At 41.9% G+C, this 21,754-nt stretch overlaps 1 protein-coding gene across 1 annotated transcript in view; it reads left to right on the top strand.

Annotated features, from left to right (window-relative positions):
* LOC115786398 (fibroblast growth factor receptor-like 1) overlaps positions 1-21,754 on the top strand; it is a 71,990-nt gene that overhangs the window by 41,189 nt on the left and 9,047 nt on the right. The window contains 1 exon segment of the mRNA XM_075074400.1: positions 21,631-21,699. Coding sequence (XP_074930501.1) covers positions 21,631-21,699 — 69 coding nt within the window.

Below are 21,754 nucleotides of genomic sequence, written 5' to 3'. Positions count from 1 at the left end.
AACAGATAAATAACATATAATATGTCTAATAGTTTTATAAATAATGTAATCTTGTGTAAAAGTTGTATGATATTCAGCTAATATTGTATCACTGGATATTGTTTAAACAGATTTTTTAATTGCTGTAGACAGCTGTAACCAAGAGAGATACTGAAATGGATAGTTTCCATTTAAAAATACTTGGATATGGGATTAACAATGTGATGTGAGTCCAAAGATATACCGATCAGGACAAAAATAAAAAGAAAGATTCAGAAAGTTTTACCAAAAAGGAAGGAAAGGGAAGTGAATGGGTGAGTGTGGGTATTCGTGTCTGATCAGAGGAGTTAGCAGGGGAGCTGAACTTCTGAATAGACAGCTTAGTGGCCATTATACGGTCTAGAGGATTAGTCCTGTTAACTATTGTTACCCTCAGGAGGTAGCGACACACACACACAATCATACAGACATGCATACACGCATTTTTGTTTTCCTTTTTACACTAGTTTTATTTCCTTTGTTATTTTTCTGTCGCATAGATAGACATAGACTGATGCATCCATAACATAAACACCAAAAACACACAAATGCCGTATGCTGTCAGCCCACCCCCCCACCCTGTGACTCCATAATAGGCCAGTCTATTGACAGACCTGCTTGTTCACTGAAGGAGTCTTCTCTCATTAAGGCCAGGATTTTGTCGCTGGCCCTGCAGGCTCCATTGTCCACTCAGAGCGAGTTATTAGGCCTTCCCTCTGTAACAGCCCCCGTGCTGAATAGACCTGAGAGGAGTGGAGAGCCTGCGAAGGGCAGAACAGGGTCTGGCAATTAGCAAAGACACGTTTGAAGAGAAAAGGGAGGGGAAGAATGGAAAAATCAGGGAGAAAGAGAGAGCAGACCTGCGCTACAAAAAGCTTTCTTTTGAAGTTTTAGAAACTTTTGTCTGCTTCTGCTGCTTTCGCTGTTGTGCCGTCATCAAAGCCAAAGGCAGGTTCTTCAGCACACACCATTCCTCCTCTTCTTCCCCTACTCTCTGTTCTTCTCTCGTTTGTTACTCTTCTCCAAAATGCATTTGTGTCCGTGCTGAAAGGCTCTGTATCTTCTGCGTTCTCTTTGATGTCTTAATGACAACACGAAGAGCAAATTATTCTTAGAGATTCCCCCCTTTTATACTCTTTTTGTCGCTCTTCGGATTCCAGCAGTCGCATCTGGCTTTTCCAGATGTCACTGTACTGACAGCAAGCACACAGGACGTAGCAGAACAACTCGCATTCAGCTGGATAAAAAGCAGCAGGCATGGAAAAACTTGTTCCACTTATCAAAATGTTTATCGCACTTTGAGCTATGTATCCCAAAGCTGGTGTTCTATCTGGATTTGATAAAGACTTGTTGACTAGTCAGTGTTTTCTTGTCATGTGGTTATAGGTATGCAGTCTAAACTGTGTTTTTTTTTTGTTTTGTTTTGTATTTTTTTTTTAAAGCTGCCTCTATTTCTTATCTAAGCTCCAGGAAGTTTGATTAAATTGCTTTGTCTCGTGTATTTCTAAACATTCATCATAACTGGGATGAAATAAGCAGAGAGGAAATATGTTTAGAGAAAATTACTGCAGACAGAAATGTCTTAAGAAATTATATGTAATTTGAAACAGATAACGTCACCGTTAAAAAAAAAAAAAAAGAAAGAAAGAAATGAGCTCCAACAGACGGGTTTTGTTCCGAGCCATCAGGTGTGCGTCTGCATGTAGTTACTTGCATAATTTTGAGGCATTCCACCGCATTATATTTCACCAAAATGCATGCACAATATATTTCCTCTGTGCTCTCTGAATACGGTATGTGTGTAGTTTTCCCCACGGTGCTTAGGCAAATACAGCAATAGCTCTGCGGCGCCTCTGCTATCTGCCTCAAGTTTGATCAGCGTTACAGTATCCTGAAAACTGATACACTCACACAAAAAGACACGCACACACACACTCTGTGGCCACGACCTCAAGCTCCTCGCCACATTGCTCTTTTCTAACCCTGTTTGCATTTTAATGAGTATATGATATTTGGAGATGTAAGCTCTGTGTCGGGTCCCTTTTTCTTTTTTTTTTAAATTTTGCCTGAAGTTTTATTCTGTGCTCATCCCTTTTGTGGTTGTTTATGTTCAAGCACACTGAATTCAGCAGCTTGACGCAAGATTATCCACAGTTGTAGTCAAAGCCAGTATTCTTTGACAGTTTCTCAGCATGTGAGCACTACCTTTATGGTTGCAACTCTTAGTCGTGGCTGGTGGCTATAAGGTAAAACAGAAGTAAGGCATTTTGTTAACTGATTTAAACAAGCCATCAAGTTAAGGTCGCATCAGCCCATCAGACCCTTTTTCCTTTACTGTACAGTACTAGTGCTGGTTTGCTGCATCCAACATGGACTTTTAATTTAATGTTATATATTATGTGCTGCCATTTCCATTCTGGTGTTCCATTCTCCATGAAGTCCATGGGATGTGGGAAAGTAACAGTAAAAGTGGCCACGTTAATAGCGCAGAAAGTGACAGAGTAGATAGGGAGCCATAGGGATCAACATTAAAAAAATGATCAGCGTCTCGCAGCTTTCTTGTTGATCATTTACACTCTCCTGTCTTCTTGCTCATTTGTTCTCTCATTGATTCTTATCAGTCACCTGCAGCATGACTTCAGACACCTCATTATGTAGCAGAGATCACCCTGTTTTTTCTATGCTCGTGTCTAAAGGCCGTGGCCCCCACACGTGACATCGATCGGATAACAGAGAATGGCTGTTTCAGTGTTCTTCAGTCATTCCCAGGCTTGCAGCAGTGTCACGTAGTACCTGTGTTGTGCATACTGGTTTTGCTGGTTGTTGGCAAGCTTCATTCACAATCAAAGAAATATGCAACTATTTATTACTTTGAAGTGCATGTCAGTATGTGTTTAATAGGGCCTGGGATACTTGGAGCAGACACAGAAAATGCAATTATCTTCTCTACTAAAATATTCTCTGGGGGAATAAAATATGACAGTTCAAGGTGAGCAAGAAAGCATCCCACTGGGTGCAGACAAAAACTTGCATTATTATTATTAAACCACAAACACAACAAAGCAGGAATTGGAGTGAGTCATGTTGAAACATGGCCCAGCGGCACATCATGATGTGAGGGTTAGTTTTACATTGTTGTAAATAGTTGTTCATCAAAGACATCCTCTCAGCATGGAGCCTCACACAGCAGAGCATGCCAGCGACTTTGAAGTTCAACAAGACGACCGTGTATTGTCAGCACATAGGCAATTAAACGCATACACAACAGCATGGGAGCGCACGTTGGAACATCTAATGAGTACCCATGCAGATCCGTGCAGAAACAGTTATACATGCAAGTTTGTGCAAAGTTAACAAGCTCATCCACACACTTGTGGCATACTCACACTCAGCAGGTTCAGTGTTCGCTTTGAAGTGTCGCTGGTTTCCATGCCTCTTACATTCCAGCACGGATCACTGTTCAGCACTGAGCAGAACAGTGAGACGTAGACCCGGGTGTATGTTATTATGTAATTCTATATATTTATAATAGATATATTACTATGTAATTCTTGGGTTTTGTCATTTTTCAAATTACTACACTATATGAGAAGACCAGCTTGGTGGGGTTTACTGTTTTATGGTGGGCTAGTTCCACAGGCCCAGAGAACCACTGCCGACCACGCGGCAGCCACTGATCACTAGGGTTAAAGGTGCACTCCCTGATTAGCTGGAAAATGGTGTATATTTGCGACACCATTTTATGTTGGTGAGTATAATTGGTTGCAAAGCGATATATGATGCTGGAAGGAAAACCTTGTTGCGATTGCTTTGGTTGTTAGCAGGTTGCTACAGTCACACGTAGTTTGTATGGAAATCACTGACAAACACCAACTACTGAAACGGTGAAAAATTCTTAAAGATAACAAAGTCTTCACTTATCCCATGTGAACTGACACCCATTTGGAACAATCCAGATATATGTCAGAAAAAAACAGTACTGAACTTCTCAACATGGCAAGAGAAAGGAATAAAGAACTTAGAACATGTTATTCACGATGGGACCTTTATTTCATTTGAAGAACTTATTTCCAAATATGAAATTAGCAATAGCAAATTTCTCGAATACCAGCAGTTGAGGTCTATCATACAGGCAAGGTTTAATTTAAATAATTTAAAATTAGAAACCCCTGTACTGGTAACAGAATTTCTAAATCTTTATACCCCTAAATTACTATCAAAAATATATAAGTTATTATTAAAAATTAATGATTCAATATCCCTCCCAACTACAAAATGGGAGCGAGATCTTTCCATTAACCCAGAGGAAAACTTCTGGACACAGATATGTTTAAACACTTTCAAAATGACTAAAAGTCCGAATTTACAACTTATACAATACAAAACTCTCCATAGAATACATTATACAGGACACAGGATGTTCCAAATGGGCCTCAGAGACACAAATATATGCACCCACTGTTCAGGCAACCATACTGAAAACTATATGCATGCAGTTTGGTCTTGTACACCTGTTCAGAGGTTCTGGCAGAGGATATGTGAGGAATTATCCACATGTTTTAATTGCGATATCCCAACATCACCAAAACTGTGCATTCTAGGTGATTTAAGTGAATTAAACATGGAAACAAATATATCACACATAGTTCTTACTACCTTATGCATCGCTAAGAAAACTATCCTCATGAATTGGAAATCAAAAAATGATTTATGCGTTACTCACTATAAGAATCTACTTTTAGACCACATTAGTCTGGAAAGAATGTCTGCCACCTCTAAAAATCAACTGGCAAAATTTGAATCTCTCTGGTCCCCACTGATCAGCTCCATCGCATGATGGGGGTGACGAGCTGTGGTCTGGTTTCATGGCGCACCCGGTAGGTGGCTGGGGGTGGGCCGGGGGGGCCTGGGTGTCTGATGGCTCTGGCCTGGAGGCGGTGGCTACCGTTTTGTGGTTTCTGTGTCCGGGCCCTGGTTGTTGGTGGTGGGGACTTGGATGGTGCTCTTATGGTCGTGGGGTGTGGGGCTCGGGGTCCCGTGGTGGCGGTGCTGGCCCCGTCCGGGTGGCCGGCTTCCTCTGTGGGGGCCGGGGTGCGGGGGTCGGGGCCCTGGTGCCCGGGGTTGCCCGTTTCCTGGCTGGGCCCCTCCCTGCGCTGGAGGGGTCTGTGCCCCCTTGGGCGCGCCGCCGTGTGGGGTGGGTTGGCTGTGTCGGGGTGTCTGGCTGGCATTCCGGGATTTTGGGTGCCCTCCCCCATGGGGTGGTGGGGCGCTCAGGTGAGGGAGCAGCAGTTGCCCCACACGGGGCCGGTTGGTTCTGACTCAGGACCACTGTGTGCGTGTGTGTGTATGTGTGAGTATGTATGTGGGGGTGTGTGTCTGTGTGTGTGTGCGTGTGTGTACGTGCGTGTGTATGTGTGCGTACGTGTGTGTGTGTGTGTGTGCGATATTTGTTGTCCTTTGTATGCATGTGGGGTGTGTGTTGTGTCCTGTTTGCAGTGGGGGCAGTGGGTGCCGGCCTGGAGTACGGTGGCGTCCTGGGGGTGCGGTCACTTCAGGCCCTGGACCTGCCTTCCCTGGGCTGCGGGGGGGTGTAGGGAACTGGGGTGCCTAGTGAGCCAGTAGCTAGCTGGCTCTCTTCCTCCGGGGGGTAGTCCTCTGCCTCCCGGTCATATTTATCCTGGCCCCTCCCCTCCTCCCACTCAGTTTAACATCACATTATGCACACATAGGTTCTCGGGGGTGGGGGGCTCGTGCTGCAGTGAGTAGGGCCATCACCTCGGCTCTGCTCGCTGTGCTGCGTGATGTCCCACTCCTCCTTTTTTAATTGCATTATACAGCTCACAACACATCATAGTACATATAGGGCCTTGGGGGGCAGGTGTGTCACACAGTGGTTAGTGGGTGGCACTGCTGAGGTGGCCCCACTTGTCTGTTCACTGCTGCCTGCACCTCAATTTTATTTACATTTTAGACATTGAGGGCCTTGGGGGGACGGTGTGGATGGGCGCTGTTATTCAGTGCTCATATTACATCTGTCCCTCCAATTTTAAAAGCACTGTAGTTTTCACACAGCCATACACATTCTTCTCAGTACATACATTCACATCACCCCCCCAACACGCTGGGTGGGAGGAGGGGGCGGGCGGGCCTTCTCACACCCCGGTTCCATGCACCCCGCCTGGGATGGGGACTGGCTCATTGTTCGGGGCTGGGTTGGCTGCTTCCCTGGGTTGCCGCTGGCTTGGTGCTGGTACCCGCTCTCCCACATTAGGTGTCCATGTATGTTACATGTGCGTATGCATGAGTGTGTGACTGGTGCATGCGAATGTGCGTGCGTGTGTATGTGCGTGTGTGTACATGAGGGAATGACTGGTACGTGTGTGTGTGTGTGTACGTGCGTGCTTGTGAGAGTGTGTGTGTGTGGACAGCTGGGCCTGGGTTGGTGGCTTGCCAAGCCTTGGCACCGGTGGGACACGGAGGGTGGGAGTTACCCCTCCCTACCGCTCCACGCTGCTCCCCACTGGTCGTCACTGCCGCCCCTGGGGTGTGGGTGCCCGCGGGTCCCGGGATGTGTGGCCGGATGTCTCGGCATGGTTTTTGGCCTGCTCCCTTGGCGGCCGTGACCTGGGGGTGGCTTGGGCCTCTTTGGCGCGTGGGGGGGCTCTGCCGGGTGTCGGGCTGCGCTCGGGCGCTTGGGGCCTCGGGGGCCGCATGCCTGGCTCGTGCTGGGGGTGCCGGCCTGCCGGGGGGGGTGGGCTGCCCGTCGTCTCTGGCTCTCTGGACTCTAGCCCCTGGATTGTGGGGGTTCCGTCTGTAGCCTCCCTCCTTCCTCTTCTGGGGAGTGTACGCGGTTGCCATCGGGATGTGTGGCCCCAAGTCTTCTGAGCTCCTGTGCTGTGGATGGCCTGGGTCCCCTGGGTCCTTCCCTATCTACCTCTGGATCGCGGGGGGCATGGTTGCAGTTTCTCGCCCTCATTATCGAATACATTGCATGACAAAGGCGCATACACACACATTACTACAAACAATAAACTTGTGTGTGTGTGTTTGTGTGTGTGTGTATATGTAGGTGCATATGGGTGTGTGTATGGATGTGTGTGTGTGTGTGTGTGTGTGTGTGTGTGTGTGTGTGTGTGTGTGTGTGTGTGTGTGTGTGTGTGAGTATATCAACCCCTTTTATTTTTTTTTATTTTATTTTTTTTTTATTTTTTTTCTATCTCCTTTCTTCCTTTTCTCCCCCCCCCCCCCCCTCTTTTCTCCCCCCCACCTCTTGTTCTTGCCCCTTCCTTGTTGCCTGTCAGACTTGGCATGAATAACTAAATAAAAAGATAGATAAATAAATAAAAATAAAATTGCAAACATTAACAAGAAGAGCCTATAGGAAACATATAGAGCTGTTCTTGTCAAAGCAAATATGTTTGGTACATCAGTGCATTCGGATCATCATTCCGATTGTGAAAGATGCCAGACATGACAGGCTAAAAGAAAAAAAAAAAAAAAAGGAAAAAAAAAAAAAAAATGAAACGGTGAAAAGTGCGACTCACACTGGAAACAGAGACTGTTCAGCTTCAAAGTAAAGGTGTTGCTTCAGTGTTAAGGCAGAACTTTTACTTTGAAGGTAGATGTTCTCTGTTTCTGCTCAGTGCTTTGCTGTGGTATCAGGATGCCATACAGTACAGGTGGTTGGTACCAAATATTCTATGTCAGGACGTTGCTGTAAACAGTCAGACCCTGATGTGCAAATTTGAAGTCCTTCCTGAAATTGCAAAGTATTGTTTTTGCTTTTTATGGAAGCAGTAATGAAAAATAAAAGCGTAGAGAAATAAGATGTTACTGTCAACATTTATGAACAGATGAGTAAATGGAAGTAGAAGATGAGATTTGGGAGAGATGTTGCTTTCAGTCTCGTCTACCTCTCATGGCCCCTCAGCAGCCTTATTTGCATGTATTGCCTGTTGTGAAAATAATTAAACAATGTAAGAAGAGAAGCAGGTTAATTGGGGACAAAATGTTTACTAATGAGGAGATATTTGACTGGAATATAATTTGATACGGGGTGGGCGAGCGACAGAGTGATTGAGAGTTCAAAGTGCTGAGCCGAGGTCGGCGGTGTGTGTTTCAAAGGCGGCGCGTGGCGATGGATGTGAGAGATTTGTTAATTCAGCAGAGCACGACGCTGCCTTGATGTTTACTAGGGTTACACAAGCAGCAGCTGGATGGACACACGGTCTCAAAAACATACACAACCAGGTACAAATGCTGTCCACACGTGGACATAAAAGACCGCGCACGTTTCCTTACAGGCACACACACACGCAGACAAATAATAAATGCACTAATTACAAGTAAAGCACAAATACAGATGCAGGCAGATTCATGCATAAACACAAACACATGGGTTCAGAAACAACACTTTGTAGAACATATACTTACTTCATTAAATGGCTCATTTGCAGCCAGATTTATTCTTTTGCTTTTTTAGCAGCGTTGCAGTTTAACACTGACTCGGGGATCACAAGCACATTACTGCTGTTTTAGCATCCTTCATCCTTAAAGAATTGCTGCAGCATTTCTGCCCCCTGCTGAGCAGCAGGCCCGTCACTTGGCAGGGAAGCAGTATTTTATTGATGGGGACATCATCTATTTTTGGGAGATGACAGTTGTTTTACGAGCCAGGATGATTTGAGGTTGGAGCAAATTACTAAATATATCTGACTTGGTGCAACTTTAAGAGCCAGTGCACTTTCTGCATCCTATCAGATCATATAGCACGCTGCCTATTTAATTTATTGGTTTACTGTAGAGTTTAAAGCAATGTCCCAAACTTTTCAGCTTATACTTAAAAATTAATAAACATGCACCTTTTGCTTTGGTTTTTAGATTAAGTTTTATTTGTTTGTTTATTTGGCTTTTTTGTTTCAATTAAAACAGATGGTGAAGTCAGTCACCACAATAATTAATCAGATTTAATGCTTGTGTAAAGCACACCTGGTGCACAGGTGTGTAGGAAAATGAAGCCATGCAGACTGTCCAGGTCATTGAAAAATAGTGTTTTAGTCACAAATGTTTTGAGTTTAAGCGCTGTTATTGTTACTATGACATTCTTTAGTGCTGTGGGTTTTTTTGTGAAACTTTTCGCTTCAGTTCATTTAGTCACACAAGGTCATGTGCAACCTTTCACATATATGTTAAATACTGGATAGCCTGTGTATATAGTACACTGACACACTTGGTTTCCACTTCTGTAATCTCAGAGGTCTTTTGTCATCCCCTCTGACCAGCAGACATGAAGTAATTTAGTAATTCCACTGAATCATTACTGACCTTGACTGGATCGCCTCCATCGTGGCTAAAGCTTTACGCTGCAGCTGTATGTTTGCCAGATTCCTGCATGGCGTCCATATCGCCTCCATTTTTGGCTAATCTCAGTTTGTGTTCAGTGCTTGACCCTGCCCCTCTACCAGTGAAGTGTGAACAGTGATGTGAAACAGCTACACGAATAAGCGCACATGCAAAGATTTATATACCATCGCAGTAACACACAGATGGAAAAAAAAGGGTGAAAAGGAAAAGTAAGAACAACAATTATATACTTTACTTTTATACCGAGGCTTTAAAAAACTAAATAAACTCAGCCAGATGCTTATGTTTCAGAGACGCACACCCGAATATTTTATATTAACCAACACACAAAGAAAATGAAAAACTTGATCCCTTTACTGTATGTTTTCAGAACTCGTAAATCCGATTGCTGTGTGATGTTTATGAGGGAGTGTGTGGAACCACTTGTGCCTGTATGTTATTTCATCACCCTGTTGATATTTTACACCCTGACATAGTCCATGTTCAGGGTTGGAGGAGCTCAAGGTACTTCATGTATTCCACACTGTTGGTTTTTCATGACTAAACCGAGGCCTCATTGTTGTACTAAGTTTGACCGCCAAGGGTAAATGGCCCGTTTGTGGCCACAGTTTCTGAAAATATACCATACATATATAAACAGTTCTGCTGCAAAATGGATCTGCACTTATTAAGACCCCATAAAAACATAGCGGGTTAATCAGATGTTGTGTATTTAGATAATGTCAGACAGCGATTGAATGAGACTGCATCTGAGTCTGCATTTGTGCTTTGTCAGCTGTGAGAGACATCCCTGAACTCTTACTTCCTTCTCATTTCTGCTACAGTAAGGCAGTAGTTGAGCCAAGGTGGAAAAATCTCATTCCTTCTCCACCAAAGGGCCAAGTTAGAGGCAGGGGTCAGCAGTAGGAAAACAATTAGAGATTTAGTTTTAGTTATCACTTTGTGGGTGTGATTATTAGACAGATCATATGCCATTGAAATAGATAACGGTATTAAAAAAAGAGAATATTAAAGGGATTCATAAAAGGCGACAGTGCTAACCACTATAACCAATATCAAGTTTTTATACATGTAAACTATATGGATAAAAGTATTGGGCCACACCTTTTAATCTTTGAATTCATGTGTTTTCAGTTCTGTTGCCACAGGTGTATTAAATCAAGCGTGAACTTGAGCGTGGTACTGTAATAGGATGTCACCATTGCAGCAAGCCAGTTGATGAAATTTCTTCCCTCTTAGATATTCCACAGTCAGCTGTAAGCGGTACTATTGCAAAATGGGAGTATTTAGGAACACAGCCACGAGGTGGCAGACCACGTGAAGTTAGAGAGCCGTGTCGTCAGGCGCGTAATGTGTAAACGATGCCAACACTCTGTAACCCCAAACCTCCTCTTAACATTAACATCAGCACAAAAACAGTGCACCGGGAGCTTCATGACATGGGTTTCCAAAGCCAAGCAGATCCTGTAAGTGTAATGTATAGGTGGCCCAGTGCTTTTGTCCATATAGTGTATAACACAGAAATTAATTTAACCGACTGTGCAAGGTGCAAGGTATCAATAACAGTGTAGTGTTTTTCTTAAGAACTGCTTTGGAACCAGTGTGATTGTTAATCTTATAAACCATGCCACGTCAGCAATGAATTACAAAAACCTGACCCTGGATCTGTCCCTCGTTTATAGAGCAGTCAGTGGCGCTGCAGTCAGTATCACCTGTTAGCAGTTTGTTACTCTATATAACAAGTATGCAGTCAAAATCAATTCTAGTGTGAATATCCTGTAGTACAAAAGTATTTGTAAAATACAGTTTATATAGTTTTCTATAATCGTTATTTTTACATACTGTGAAGTATTGCTCAGACTTTCAGCCACTTTTTGTGATTACTAAGAATTAAATCTCACGTTTTGGTGCCCAGCAGTCGGGTTTTTAAATGCACAATCATTTCCCATGAAATATAAACTTGTTTATTTTACAGAGAAGAAAATGTGCATCTTTGAAGCTATCAGTGATTATGAAAAATATCAGGTTACTCCTCACTAGTTTTTTAATTATAATACTCAGTATATACATAATAGCACTGTGGCTAAATGAGGAGAAATTTAAGTGTATACTTATATTCTTTAGACACAGTGTGGACGAGCACTAACTTGTAGCTTATAAACTTAATATGAATTAATTGAGAAAAGGATTTGTTATATTGAGAACAGAGGGAGCACTTCAGTATAATACAGCGGTACAGCGGAGCTATAAAAGTTGCAGTGCCTGAGCAGTCTGCAACTATTTTCAGCCTGTAGGGTGGTAGGATTTATTTCCTGGAACAAAATTTTATTGCTGAGCAGTTTTAGCCAAAACCTTGCTCTCTGGCTTAAATTAGTTACCTGGAAGCATCAGCTAAGTGAGGATTTGGTGCATAGGAACTGGGAACTTTAAGGGCTTTTCTGTTCTCAATGGCATTTTTGTTTCTGTTATCCAACATTCATACCCACACATGCAGCCTCAACTTCATCCAAGGAAGTTGTGCTCTCAAGGAAAAAAATGTTTTGAGGGGCAAAACACAAGAGCACCAGAACATTTTAATAACACGTGTAACATGTGATTAAAGTAATGCATTACAAGTTACTTTACTAAGTTCAGTAATCACATTACACTTACAGTTATGTCTTTACTTGCATTACAAAGGTTCTTCATTTATGTGCATCCTTGGTAATTAAAAAGAAAAATCAAAAGTGTATTTTTTTTTCCTGCAATCCTGTTAAAGAGTTATGCAAAAATAATGAAATACTAAATTACCCTCCAGAAAAAGTAACACACTGCATTATTTTCAAGAAAAGTAACAAGTACATTAAATTTTTTGAATAACAATCCCAACACTGATATTTACGAGCAGAAAGCCTCCAGTTTCAGCTACAATGACAGTGTGTGTTTAATTTGCAGTTTACTAATTAAACACCACGTCACTGCCTGGTGCCCTGGTAAGGCAGCACGGTGGTGTTTGGTTAGCACTGCTGCCTCACAGTTAGAATAACATCCAGAGAGCCTGGGTTCGATTCCACCTTGGCCCAGACCAACCCCCACCCCCTCTCTGTGTGGAGTTTGCATGTTCTCCCTGTGTCTGTGTGGGTTTCGTCCAACAGTCCTAAGACAAGCAGTTACTGGGGTCAGGTTAATTGGCTAAAATTGCCCATAGGTGTGAGTATGAATGATTGCCTCTCTCTGTGTGTTAGCCCTGCAACAGGCTGGCCACCTGTACAGGGTGTACCCTGCCTCTCACCCTATGATAGCTGGGATAGGCTCCAGGCCCCCCTGTGACCCTGAACAGGATGAGCGGAAGAGGATGGATGGATAATTAAACACACTAGTGGTTGCCTGCTGTACTCATTATCAGCGACAGGACCATCTTCAGCTACTATTCAAATATTTAAGAAACAGACATTTAACATTTAAACAGATGCAAAGATGACGTCTTTTTTTTTTACACATTGATGATGAGTTATTACATGGAATACTGTATAGAACTGAAAAGACATGGAGGAAGCTAAAGGCTTCAAAATAGAAGTCAAAGTATGTGGTAGATAGAATTTGTGCACTTTCTTTGAAGAAGCAAGCAGAGACAAAACATCTTTCAAAGTAACGGCTGATGATTTTCCCTGCTTTTGATGTTATTTTTGTTGAGAATTAATTTTGTGTATCTGAAGATTTTAGGAGTCTCAAACTTTGTCTGTGGCCAGTAAATTTAAGTTTTCTTGTATGATTAGATTTAAAATATTTTCTGGTTTGTTCCTGGCCTCAGTGGGTGACTGACAGTTGGACATAGAGACTCAGACATGCCACTGCTTGGTTATAAAATACAGCCAACCCTCAGGTGAATGTAACAGACCTGTCATAAACCAGATACACACACACACACACACCCACGCACTCACACACACACATCCATGCACTCACACAGGCATATGGTTAACCCAAGAGTGAAAAGCAGCACCTCTGCCTCCTCAACGTATGATGCTATGACAGTTTTTTCCTTTAAGTGTGTGTGTGTGTGTGTGGACAGAGTGGAAACAGCAGGTTGCTTTTATTCATGACCACACAGTCATCCTCCTGCCTTATGCAGTCACTCATACCTCTCACACACACATACACCTACACACACACAGGTGGCTGTAATTAGTGTGTAGAGCCCATTCATGGCACAAGATCAAACTGTGGGCCGCTCGGTTTCAGGAAATACAGAGCCCTGCTTAGGGCTAGACATACTCACTTGACCACATTCATTGATGCACGCACCTTTACTCTGTAGTCCTCTTACTCTGTTTATAACGTGTTGCTGGCATACAAAAGGCTTCCCTTTAACTGTTTTTGTTTAGTCTACGCATGAAACCGAGTTCTGTTTGACTTCACTGCAGAAATTTACACACCGCGTAAGTATTTACTTCAGCAGGGAGAGAATACAGACAGAAAAGGTGGAGAGCAGGAGATTATGGGTTAGATAAGCCTGAAATGTTCAACATTTCTAATCAGCCTTAAGACTGCACACATTTGGTTTTTGCTGCAACAGTAGGCAGAATCTGCACAGCTGGAGCAGCTGGGCACAAGGTTATAAAAGCAGGAATAATGCTGCTGGAGAAAACCATGTAGCTTTGAGTGGTTGGCTTTTCACTCTGGTGATCAGGCAGCTTTCTCTGCAAGTTTATTTGACATTGTTTTGACAGTCAGTGTCTCAGTTATTTAGTCTTCTGAAGATCTTGATGGTCAAAACACTCAGCGGTCTAATTTTTATTTCAATTTGTGTTGCTTTTGTCCTTCACTGGTATACAATCGTCCTTTGATGTTCTACCTTAATCTTACCTGAATATGCTGTTTTTACTAGATCAATATTTCTGAAAAGTGTGTCCCCTAGTTTTATTGAAATTGGATGTAATGTATAATTAAAAAAAAGTTTTGTGTCTAATGTATTTTGCTCAATAACTAAATTATATAGCTTGCCTTTGCTTCTAATGCAACCCTGCAAACAGTTCTGTGTTAGCTGGCTTAGCTGTTGCTCTGAGAGCAGCATAGCTGAATTGTGAGGTAAATGTTGCTAATTTTTGTTCCACTAACACTTATGGATTGATATGAATAATTGAGGAAAATGTTTTTGGATCTTACTGAGTTTGGAAAAACTGAAAAGTAGCTGCTGTTGGTTTCCAAAATGAACTGCCATATGCATCAAAATCACCGATCTGTAAAAAAGGTACAATGTAGTCAGAAATCAATTCATTTTGTGTTACATCAGAATCAAAGATTTCCTGGATGTCACCCCACCTTTATCCTCACACACACACACACACACACATGCACCCTGAGACGCCTCATACTTTCCTTTATTTTAAAACACATGGCGCTAAGGAATGCTAGGTAATCAACCCCATATTTAGATCGCTGCGTGAATTAGTTGTGTGTGTTTCTGTTTGATTTGTTCACACCAAATAGGTCAGAAAGCTGGAATCAATTCCCCTCCCGAACGTTGATGTGCGTTGATCGTGTTTCAGAATCCAGGATGGCACGTCGTGTAATCGCATTTGTGAACAGCATCGTAAAGTTGCTCTTGTTAAAAAAAAAAAAAAAAACTTTGTTGTTGTTTTGGCCGGGTACACGGGGGCCATTCGAAAGGGGTGGACAAGTGAGTAGGGGGCTAGCGGGAGGGGAAAACATTGTCAGGTGTTGGTGTGTGCGTGTCTGTGTGTGTCTGCATTTGAGGGGGTAATGAGATCAAATGTTCCAGAAACATTTCAGAGCAAAAGATGTTTTGCTTAGAAGCATACAAGGATTTTATTCGGCTTAGAAATTGGTTTTGTGTGTGTGTGTGTGTGTGTGTGTGTGTGCGTGTGCGTGTGCGTGCGTGCGCGTGCGCGAATCCTAATGCATGGTGGAAAATGTCTTCACCTCAAGCGCACGTCACCAGTGTGCTCACTGGCCACTAAATAGTCTGAGCTTACAAACGTACAAGCAGTTAATATGTCATTTAAGCCGGTGTTGTCGCTCACATGGAGTAGAAGTTAACTGCAGTGTATGAGTGTCTGCCCTGTGGATACAGCTAATAAATCTCTCTCTGTACTGCTGCCTTTTTCTTTCCAACTCTCTTTTCATCTGTCTCTCCTGCTGCCTTCTGACCTCTTCTAAAAGTCAGTCATATCCCATCTCATTCGCTCTCTCTCTCTCTCTGTCACAGTCCCTTTCACTGTCTCTCACTCTCATGCTGTTAATGGAGGACAAAAGCAGCAGAAGTTGTAATGATTTCCATAAGGCTACACACAGCATCTGCACAGCCAGTAGTGGAAATCTGTGTGTCTGTGCGTGCGTGTGTGTGTGTGTGCACTGTAGAATGAATTACACATGTGCACACGTGTACACTTACTGTTTTCTCTGGAGAACATGACAACTTTATGCATACATAATGTAACTGTTTTTCCCTGTAGACCATGTATTAGAGTAATCTGTGCAAATCTTAATTGTGCAAAGGAATTTTGGTTGTGTAAAATGCGTTTTGGACAGCTAATCTAAAGGAGAGAAGAGAGACTAGTAGAAAAGTTGACCGAAGAAGAGAAGTTTAGTTAAAATCGGGATAACTTGGATTAAAACTGGTAATTATTTTCAGTATCACTTCATCTTTAAGGCTTTTTGTTAAGCCAGAAAAATCAGATTTGGAGAAAGGAAAATGTCATCAAGTTATCTATAACAATCCTTTTGTTTTATTATTTTGTCTATAAAAAGATATTCTGAAAAGAGACTGACCATAATTTTCCCAAGCCCAACTCTTTGTCCTTAAACTATTTGTTTAATCTAGGCCAAAGGTATTATTACATTTATAAAATAGAAAATATCAATAAATGTTCACATCTGAGAAGTGTGCGTGATCAGATGTGTGTGCTGATTAACTCTCAGTCAACTCTAAACGTTATTATCCTTAAACGCCAAGTTAATAACTGGCCGTGGAAATATTAGCCTGAAAAAACATTATCAATTCCAGGGCCAATTACTGCCTTTTTTAAAGTTTTCTTTTCACGAGGTTCAAAAAAGTCAAGTTTGCACAATTTTCAGTGAGCTGCATGTACAAAGTTACAGAGCTTCACAAGAAAGAAGAAATGTTTTATAAAGATATCAAACTTAAATGTTGTGTATTATACACTTGAACTCATTAACACATTTACTGACATTTTCAGATTGATCAGTGTTTTGTTTGTTCCCACACAAATTACATGAGCTCCTAATTACAGATGAAACACAACCCATACTGCAGACAGAAACTGTCCACAGACTATCCACAGTCTTATAGTTATCTAGAGCTACAGTGTGTACATCTAACCATTTATTATAAAGACTATGCTGTAGAGTTGCAACAGAATATGCATAAATATTCTTAAAATGTTTGGAACGGGGAGTCGAGATGCTATGGTGTAAAACTTTGTGAAAAAGAAACAAACGGATGTAAAACGAGAGCTTTTGGATGTCTCGCTACCATTTGAGTTTCAAAAATGTGTAATCTTTAGTGTTATTCCATCTCCCACAATAGTAGTCTTATAACAAAAGACAGAAACCCACAGCATGTGGTTTCATTGTTTCTAGAGTCTTGTTGAACTGATCGAATTATAATGATAGTGTGTATTTAGGTAGGGGGTCAGAGCACTGACAGGCCAAACAACTGCTGAAGGACAAATGTTGTTTATGCTGCTGGCTCTTATAGAAGATGGGTTTGGAGGAAGATGCATACTAACAGAACTGTGTTGAAAAATGGGGTTTTAATGATGCCAAACATTCTGTTCATAATTTCACCCTCTCACCCAGGTTCTTTAAAAATAGTATTGTAATGCCACCCACTTTAAATAGTGTCAGCCAATCAAATGGCCATTATTAAATATGATTACTTGCATAAATAGGGCCTGTAGGTGCCCTTTTCTGCCTAAATGAAGTCAGAAGGTGTCACCCTTTCTGATCACTGATAAATAGCAAGTAGCCCAGTGGTCATGTGCACAAAAAAACACAGGTTTTACTTTCAAATATGTTCAAAAGTGAGCTTCTGTTTTGACTCTTTTCTCAAATATTGTTTCAAGGTCAACAGTTAACATTTACTGTTGATTAAGCTACTTCAATCACATTGTTTATGCAAATAAAATTAGAGTGAGAATCTAATCTGGGTAAAGTTTGAATGTTATTTTGTGGTCTTTCTGATCATTTGCACACCGTGGTTTAATTTCAGCTTTGGTCAAAACTGCAACCCTCTACAATATTCAAAGGAAGCTTAAGCGAAAATAAGTCCTCCTGGGATGAAAGTTTAACTGAACAATGGTTCTTCTTTCGGTGCCTTTGCTTGTGGTAGCTCCTGTCTGAAATAAGAAGGCAAACAAGTTTGTGGAGAAAGCTGTGGCTGCGTGAAATGTGAAACTATGACGATGGTCAATTTTAGAGGACTAACAGTGATTTACAGGGTTTGTCAGACACACAAACTCACATCAGGACTGCTGGTTTTGGCCCTATTGCTGCAACAACCAGCGGTCAGTAGAAGCTGACATAGAAACATCCTTTTCTCTCCCTCAGACGTGTACACACTTCAGCTTAAACACTTGCGCACACACAGAGGCTCTGTCCACATATCCAGTGTCTGTCTGTTAAAACCTGTAAGGACACGACCCTTTAGGAAAACACTGCCCCCCGGACAACTCATAGATACAAACACACGCACACACTGGACTGTGGGGAGTCATATTTCTGAGCGTGCTCATGTACAATTGCTGCCTTTTCTCGAAAGAACTGAAAGCAAATAAAAGAAGAGGTTATACAAATATACACACACACACTCACAGAGGGGTACGCAGCCAGTTAAAGTGTGAAATGTAGCACACCGTTGAACCATTGCCCCCCTGCAGATTTAGATTTAGAGAAAGATGAATAAAAAGAAACAAAGAAGCAAAGCGGCAGAAAATGAAAAGAAGAGATGCAAAGCACAAGAATGAGGAGAGGGTGAATGTTTAAGTCAGAGCCCAACAGGCAGGAATATTAAAAGGAGTATTTTATACTCATTGTGGATTTGTACATCAGAAGCTGCAAGCGCACATGTTTTTACAATCATGGCACAACAGGTAGCAAGCGGCATGCTTTCAGTGGAAAGTATGTATTTTTATACAATTCCTGCACAGACACAGCAAAAAAAAAATAAAAATCCTCCCACATCTTCTTCAAGGTCTTTAAATCTTCATAATGATACAACAGGGCAAGAGCAAAGATATGAGGTACATGATGTTATAATTCGACGCTAACCAGAAACACGTGGCCCAAAAACAGATGGAAAAAAGATAAGGCCAAAGTGCACTGTTTCCTTGTTTTTTCTTGTTTTGATCATGCAGTGTTTATTTGTGTGTGTGTGTTTGTCTTTCCCAGATCTTTTTCTTCAACCTGTTTTTCTGCTGTATACCTCATCGGTAGGAAAAAAATCATGCTAAAAGGGCACTTGGTGCGCTTAAAAGTGACACCAAGGAGTTATGGCCAAGCATCTGTATGCAATGAGTAGGAAGTTAATTTGGCCAGTGTCCAACATTCTGTTATTCACATCTTTGCTGTTTTTGAGTGTTTCATTGTTGGCAGGCAGTACACACTGGTCTTCGTGTGTGTGTGTGTGTGTGTGTGTGTGCGTGTGTGTGTGTGTGTGTGTGTGTGTGTGTGTGTGTGTATTAGCTGTTGTCAGCAACAGGCAAAGTATCTGGCCCAACATTAGAAGGTGGAACAAGATGAGAAGAAAGCATTTTGTTTATTGAAAGCAGCTGAAGCAGGGAGGGTATATTTTCTGCTATGTGTGTGTTCAACTTGAAACAAACAGCAAAAACATTAACGCTGCCCCCGCAGCCCTGCACTCATATAACCAAGCTGAAGAAAGGTATGGACCCGTGAAAGCCTGGTCGCTGAATATGCTGACAGATTGCACATTTCATACTGAAGATATATTTTTTTTACTCATGAAAGGGCAAAAAGGGAGTCTTGGGTGTGTGATAGCATGGGGTTATTCACTGAAATTAGTAAGCTTGAACATATTTAGTTTGTTGTCTTCTCTCTGAAGTGATTTAAACAAAAGTTTTCCCTTCACATCACGTGTAAAATATTAACAGAGCAGTCCACTTGTTGTCTGTGCAGCATCTTGTATTTATAGTTGGATATTAAGTCTGCATTGGCATCTTTCTTAGAGACAGATCTTTCCAGCATCTTTGAAGAACATGTTCTTGCTACAGGCCATCACATTGTTGAATTACATGTGATAAATATTTAATGATGTTTTGTCTGAAATGGATGTTTTTAATGACTAAGCCACTACTTTTTGTGAATCTCACTAGTCTTTTAACCATGCAACATGTTAATTTTCCTTAGCTTTTAAAGATATCAAAGCTAAGGTATATGTTCACTTCAGTACTTTGGATCTTCTGTACGGCCGCACTGTACGGACAGTTAAAGGGGTCTAGTCCTTGTCTGTGAGTGGGTCTGCAGGAGGTCTGCCAAGTAAGGTTTACAAGGCGATGGGAGGGTTTGCTTTCTGGTTAAAGTGCTAAACCACGTTCCGCCTTTAGATTAGACCCCCATGCCACTGGGCTTCAAACGCCCTGCCCTTTCTCAGAACTCGCCGTGCATGTGGCGGGAGAGAGAGATGAAGGGGTGTCCAAAAGAGGGAAGGAGGAGTGAAGTTTGACAGGAATACCGGCACCGCAAGTTACCATTTAGCTAAATAATGCCAGAACACACGCATCCACACATGCACTGACACACCCATGGAGGAATTCATATCTCACACACACACAGAAGCCTCACCACATGGACTGCCAGTATACTATTAATACCAGCCTTGAGGATGCAGGTCATGCCTTTTATTTGCATTTCAAATGTGTCTTTTTGTCCATCATCCAAATAGTGATGCTTTAAAGACATTTGGCGCTGCATTAAACACACGAAGCTTTCAGGTGGTCTTCGAAAAATCCTGAAAAGATCACTGCGTAGACCAGCGTGCACAATAAACATATCCATTTAAAATCATACACACGCGCACTTTCTGCAGGTGGTCCAAGGCTTTTTGGTTCCCTTTTCTTTCCTTTCATAGCTACCATCAGGTTTTGGTTGAAGTTTCAGGTTCAAGCCAAGTAAACCACATACAACCCCCACATGTATTTTGACAGACCTGATATTGGACTGTATCAGACCTCCCACCTCCCAACCCTCCCCTTTAAAGGCCCCTTTGGATACATTGGCTCTATCTTGAAGTTTTTCCTTACATGAAGGTTCAGACAGATGTTTGTATCTTTTTGATAATCATTGTGGGAAGACGTGCTGAGAGAGGGAACCTGATACACCAGCATTAAAGCAATATGATACTGTAGTGTGTGATTAAACACACTGTATACAGTATAAAAGTTGTGCCATGTCATTTTTCCCTGAAAGGTAATTTTAGGGAAATTTTCCCTTTGCTGCAAAGTTGAAGGACCACATTTAAGACCATGGTTTCCCAGAGACATGAGTCAGGATTTAAATTTTTAGGGGTTTGGGTATGCATGGTAGGGGAGTAGTATTAATTTCAAGGCTTTCATTGCTGGTACTTTGCAGCACACAAATTAACCAACTTACTGAATCATATTATTTAGCATTTGGTTTCCTGATTTAACAAGTAATATGGTGGTTCACAGCTGGGCAGGTTTAAATTTACATGGTAGGGTGTTGAGAGCATAACGCTGGCTGGAAGATAAGTTTTTGAATGCCAGAATTCACAGTATATGTGAAGTAATTGTGTAAATATTGCTGTGACTGAACTCACGACTGCTTAGCTTTCAAGAAGCTTTTACACATTCAGTCCAGTGAGCTCCATCTCTCATCACCTGCCACCATTCAGCCCCATCATCAGCAAGCTTTTCAAACCATTTATAGACTAATTTTTCCAATTTTGCAGATCTCTCACCTAAAAACCTGCATATCTAGAGTGAGAACAGGGATGTTTCTGTATCCCTCCTCCTAACTGGTAGGAGATGGAACAGTTTTCAGCTTCTAATTTGCAGGAATCAGGCAATCTTTTTTTTTTTTTTTTTAGAATAGTTTTTGGTTTGTTTACATAATTAATGTTTAATTTACTCAAGCTGTAGCAGGGGGTGTTAAAATAGTACCTTTAAAACGCTCTAATTTCAGGTGATTATTCATGTTAGAGTCAATACACAAATCACACTTCTTGTCTTTCTCTTTTTCCCTCACCAGATGACTCCAGTTCAAGAAGTGGAGCAGGAACAGCTCCTGAACATGCTCCAGAGCTTGCTGGGAAACTGGGTAAGCACTCATGACTCCTCAGTTCTCATCACTATAGGGATATAAACATTTGAAA

This window comes from Archocentrus centrarchus, chromosome 10 (genome assembly GCF_007364275.1).
Source record: "Archocentrus centrarchus isolate MPI-CPG fArcCen1 chromosome 10, fArcCen1, whole genome shotgun sequence".
Lineage (NCBI taxonomy): Eukaryota > Metazoa > Chordata > Actinopteri > Cichliformes > Cichlidae > Archocentrus > Archocentrus centrarchus.
The sequence above is the reverse complement of the archived record's forward strand: the minus strand, read 5'-3'. Positions and strand labels throughout refer to the sequence as shown.